This window comes from Poecilia formosa, unplaced genomic scaffold, assembly GCF_000485575.1.
Source record: "Poecilia formosa unplaced genomic scaffold, Poecilia_formosa-5.1.2 Scaffold227, whole genome shotgun sequence".
NCBI classification, from domain to species: Eukaryota; Metazoa; Chordata; class Actinopteri; order Cyprinodontiformes; family Poeciliidae; genus Poecilia; species Poecilia formosa.
Window position 1 is genome coordinate 525 of NW_006800166.1, and position 5,216 is coordinate 5,740.

Below are 5,216 nucleotides of genomic sequence, written 5' to 3' on the forward strand. Positions count from 1 at the left end.
TCCGTCGCCGCCATTTTTTTTTAAGACATATCGCGTGAACAAACTTCTTCACGTGTGATTTTAAATGCATTTCTTATTTAATTACAAAATTGTGTTTTTTTAACATTAGCAGAATATCAAAAGTTTTACACACATAATGGAAATGCAGCTGCAGACATTTATTCTGAACTTGTTTCACAAGTTGGAGATTAAGAATCTGATAAATTTAGCAGTAGTTCTTAAGTGCTTATCGGACAGAATATCAAGTTTTAGGTGTTATGGTTACATAGCAACAAAAGAACAGCAAGCTGGGTAATTGGTCAGATAATTCAGCAGGGTATTGAGTCTGCAGCTTACCGATGAACAAACTAACTGAAGTTTTCCAACAGCATTTTGTTAATAAGCGTAGTGGGTGATGCTACTTCAGTTCCCACACTGATTATCAAGTTTTTATTTTATTTCCAAGCAACAAGAAGTTTTCTTTTTGTACAACTTGGGAGAAGCACAGCGTTTCCTTTCTCAGCCTGCTCACGAGCAGTGTGCAGCAGCATGTTGGGGAGGGGCAGCTATGAAAACCGTGAGAACTCTGGTCAGCGCTTTTTCTGCCATGTCATTAAAGGACTTAAATTGTAGGAACGATTTTGAAACCACAACTTCCCAAAATCTCAGCTGGTCCTGGTTCATAAGGCAAGCATATGAGTGAACATATTAGCATAACTGCATTTGTCTAACAAAATAATACAAACCCTTGGAGGGCCACTGTAATAAATGACTGTCGTTCTGAGGTATTGTTGGTGTCACATAGGCAACTTTGGCAGCTTGGTGTTAGTGATGAACAAGCCCTTTTGTGGTGAAAAACCTATAGAACTGTGAAGGTTTGGGCTCAACTTTAAATATGGTTGTAAAAAATCAATTTAAGTTTATAAAATATTTTACTTTTTGATGTTACAATATTGAAGTTTAGTTGAAAAAGGTGCTCAGGTGTAAGTGAAAGGAGAAGATTTTTTTTGTTTGTTTTGTTTTATTTTGCATTTTTTTCTGCTCTCTGATGATAATCAGACACTCCAGCTCAGTCTATGCTGTGCCTTCTCTGTGGGAAATATGAAGCGTATCATATTTTACGCGTATGATGCGTATTCTGAGTGGGATTCTCTGAGAGTCTTCCAGCAGGTGAAGCCTTGTCCCCCTAGAGCTCAGTCCCGTCCCTGGGAAAGATCAAGCTGTTCACACTGAAGCTGTTGTAGAAGTGAGCGTTGAACTGTCCGCTCTGCCCGCCGCCGAACGTGTTGTAGTACACTCCCCGGTTAAAATGCAAGCCCTCGCCGTGGTCGGGAGGCCCCGCCCCCACCTCCTGCCCGCCGCCACTGCCGCCGCCGGGGTGGTACGGGCTCAGAGCCGTTATGTTCCTGTTCGACAGCTCGTTCACCAGTCCGAGGGACCCCTGTCGGCCAGGGGCCCCCGAGCCGAGCGCCGACATGTTGCTGTAAAAGTTATTGAAACACGGAGCGGCGGCGGCCAGCCCTGCTGGTGACGACGACGAGCTCTTGTGGTTTTCGTTCATGGCTTCCATCTCCGGGGAGGAAGGCCCCAGGAGCTGGGGGCTGTCCGAGGCCTTCATGGGGCCCGCCGCCGTCGGCCGGCCGTCCTCCAGCTTTGTGGCTGCGGCCGCAGCAGCTCCCCCGGAAAGGCTTGGGTCTGACCGTCGTTTCCTTTTCCGCCGGAAGTTTCCGTTGTCAAACATCTTTTCGCAGTTGGGGTCCAACGTCCAGTAGTTTCCTTTTCCTGCAAAGAAGATCAGGAAAATAAAATAATTTGTCATTTATTTTCTCTGCATGCAAACCTTAATCTTTAAAATATGTCAAGTGAGATTTTTTTTTTTTTTACCAAGACATGGAATAATATCTTGGATTTTTATTTTTTTCTTCAGAAAATATAAATTTTATTAAGTATAAATAAATAAAAATTGATAGAGGTAACTTTAAGTACATGTAATATAAACTTTAAAAAAAGGTAAAAAACACAAAAAACAAACAAAAAAAAAACTGTTGAAACTTTGTTCCCTTCTTCCTAATTTCATTCATACATGCATTTCTTTTTGAAAGAGATGATTAAAATCTAATTTGTATCATTGTGTACAATTAGACAACGTCTTACTTTACATCTTAAGTAATTTTTTGGGGGGGAAATCATGTTTTTATAAAGTTTCTTGAAAATACATCTAACAACTTTTGTCAGATTTTGATTTTAATATGAAACTGGTAAATTCTCTTTTTATAAATGTTTGAGAATTATTAGTACTTTTGTCATAGGTACTGATCTTTGTATATTTATTTCTTAAATGTTCTACAAATTTTGACATATACTTAAGTCTTTTTTGCCCTTTTATCTTTATTTGCAGGTATTTCAAATTAAAAGATGGGGGAACAAAACTAATTCTATGAAGGTTTTAATGCTACCCATGCAATATATAAATTTCTTTTAGTAATTATACAAAAACAGAATCTTTGGTATTTACACTTGTCTTAGTGTATTTTTAACTGATCTAAATTAACTGTAAAAGTTGTTTCTTTTGACATTGTAACAAAGGATTATAAACCAAGCTATTTTTGATATAACAAATTATTTAGTAGTTTGTTCTGAATGCAAAGGCCTTTTGTAAGTTTGGGCTGTTTTTTTTATTTTTTATTTTTATTTTTCACTTTAAAGAAAATCCAGTTCAGTTGCTCCTCACGGGTAATTCCACAATCATGGGGGGCCAACAGTACAACATTTCAATAAATACTTAAATCTGAACCATATAACTATACATTTTTAAATAAATAAAATTACTTTTCAATCTAGTTTTTCCATTGTCCCATACAACAGCAAAGCATGAAAACAACCGGACTGACAAGCTGTGCAGGTTAACAGTTTAGATGTTACTAAACATTCAATAAGCCAGTGATAATTTTAATAAAAAAGAACCATGAAAATAATTAATTTATAAATGTGTGTGATTTTTTAGTGCAAATTTAATTCTAACTTGTTGCCATTCTATATTAGCTTTATTTTGATAAATTTACATTTAAAAAAGGGGAGGACACATTAAATGCCAGATTAGCTAATTTAGCATTACAATCACTCATATTGTAAAAAATACTAACAATACTAAATAAAATGTTAACTCTATTCACAATTTTATTCAAATCGTGACATTTTTGATTATTTATTTGTTGAACTGTGGCACGTTTGACCTTCCATACACTTAAGGCGTCACCTAAATATTTCTAACCCTTTCCAAGGTGTTTAGGTTACCTGGGTCATCCTCGTCCCTAGGGACTTTTTTGAAGCAGTCGTTCAGAGACAGATTGTGCCGGATGGAGTTCTGCCAGCCGGCTTTGCTCTTCTTATAAAAAGGGAAATTGTCAGCCACGTACTGGTAAATCTGACTCAGGGTCAGCTTCTTTTCGTGCGCGTTCTGGATAGCCATAGCGATGAGAGCGGAGTAGGAGTATGGCGGCCGGACCAGCTTCAGCAGCTCCTCCTGGCTGGCGATGGACAGCCAGCCTAGGTCGGGCCCTCCGAATCCAGGTGAGTTGGCGAGGAACTGCCGCTGCGAGCCGTAGGAGGGCGGGATGAACGGCGTCGGGTTGTTGCCGTGCAGGTAGGACGCGGAGGAGTTCACGCCCGGCCCATTGAGCCACAGGTACGGGTTCGGGGAGGAGGCGTAGTCCCCGAGGCCGTAGCCGGCGGGTCGCTGAGCGCCCTGGAGGCTCTGCTGGTGGTACACGCTGCTGAAGTTGTCGCAATAGACCGCAGCTGCCATGTCCGGGGACTCCTGGGCGCCTTTATGTGGAAGAGAGCCGACGGTAGGGGAGGTGTGGTGCTGGTGCTGGTGATGGGACTGAGGGTCGATGGAGTTCATCACTCCCCGCGGGAAATCCCAAAGGAGAAGCTGAAGCGGTTCGGGTGGACTCTCTCGATGATGCGCGTGCAGCTGCAACAAGTGTCAGAAAGAGTGAAGCAGGTTTTAGAAGCTTTAAAAGGGAGGTGGGGGGGAGGGGGGGAACCCTGGAGAGCGGCCACATGAAGACTGTGGAGAACTCCCAGTAACTCCTAACAACCAATAGAGAGCCCAGAGGGTGTGGTTATACACTCATTGAGCTGAGAGTAGGTCAGTGGCTTCATTTAATAAAATTCATTGAGAGAAACTTTTCAAAGAGGAGGATGCTGTGACCATTTAACCTCAGCTAACAAACAACAACACCGGACAAAAAGGGCTATGTGGCCTTCAGGACTTTTAATTGAAGATTTCTATGTTCCAGGTCATTACAGTGGGATGGCCTGGGGAGAATAAGTATCTGACACACTCTGATTTTTCAAGTTTTACAAAGAATGGAGGGGTCTTTAATTTTCACCTTTGGTACACCTCATCCATTTGAGACAGAATCGAAATCTAAAAATGAATTATTTTACAGAGCCATTTAGCTTAATTATGTGATCACCTTTCAATCAGCAAGAATTCTGGCTCTGATAGATATGTTAGTTTGTCTTTAAGATGTAATCCTGTCCTCCACTCATTACCTGAATTAATCACACTTGTTATCTGTATAAAAGACACCAACCTGTCCACCACGGGCAAGATCAAAGATTAATGACCTGGAGGGAGCTGGGACCACAGTTTCAAAGGTTACCATAGTAACGCATTCTTCCTTCGAGGAATAAAATTCTGCAGCACACACCAGGCCCATGTGAAGTTTGCCAATGACCATCTAGATCAGAGTTTTTCAAAGTGGGGGTTGCTGCCCCATGAGGGGCACCAGGGTTGCTTTAGGGACACATAATTTTGGAAAAATGAGGGGGAAAAAAACACAAAAATAAAAATTTTATTAAAAATTTTTTTTATCATAAAATTTAATCTGTTTTTCAATCATTACTATAAAATATTGTTTTTCAATCATTACTATAATTTATTGAAGTATTATTTGCTATGCTCATCTTTCTGATTGGCTGCCAGTCAAATTTATCAAGCTGCTTTCAGCTAGGACAGCTAGCAAGCTAAAAATCTACAACTTTCTGACAAGAAAAAGACAAAAGAAAGCAACCCATCTGTAGAGGTCACTACTGCAAAAAAAACAAACTACGAACCCACAGGAAACTAAAAGTATGTGATCAGATGAAATAGGGCTGTTGTAAACGAATATTTTAGTAATCGAGTAATCTATCGATTATTCTTACGATTAATCGAGTAATCGGAT

General features: G+C 40.4%; 1 protein-coding gene across 1 annotated transcript; it reads right to left on the reverse strand.

The window, feature by feature from the left end:
* Positions 1-421: 421 nt before the first annotated feature.
* On the reverse strand, positions 422-3,964 carry foxi2 (forkhead box I2). The gene is made up of 2 exons (XM_007568582.2): positions 3,274-3,964; positions 422-1,761 (listed from the first exon to the last, which is right to left on the reverse strand). The coding sequence occupies exons 1-2, from the start codon at positions 3,881-3,883 to the stop codon at positions 1,166-1,168; spliced, it is 1,206 nt and encodes a 401-aa protein (XP_007568644.1). The 5' UTR covers positions 3,884-3,964; the 3' UTR covers positions 422-1,165.
* Positions 3,965-5,216: the final 1,252 nt, after the last annotated feature.

What these genes read in the sequence shown, in the direction of transcription:
- foxi2 (XM_007568582.2), bottom strand. Translation starts at nt 3,883, where the DNA reads ATGAACTCCATCGACCCTCAGTCCCATCACCAGCACCAGCACCACACC. An exon ending in TAGGGACGAGGATGACCCAG is followed by an intron (nt 1,762 to 3,273) that starts GTAACCTAAACA and finishes TCTTCTTTGCAG; the next exon opens with GAAAAGGAAACTACTGGACG.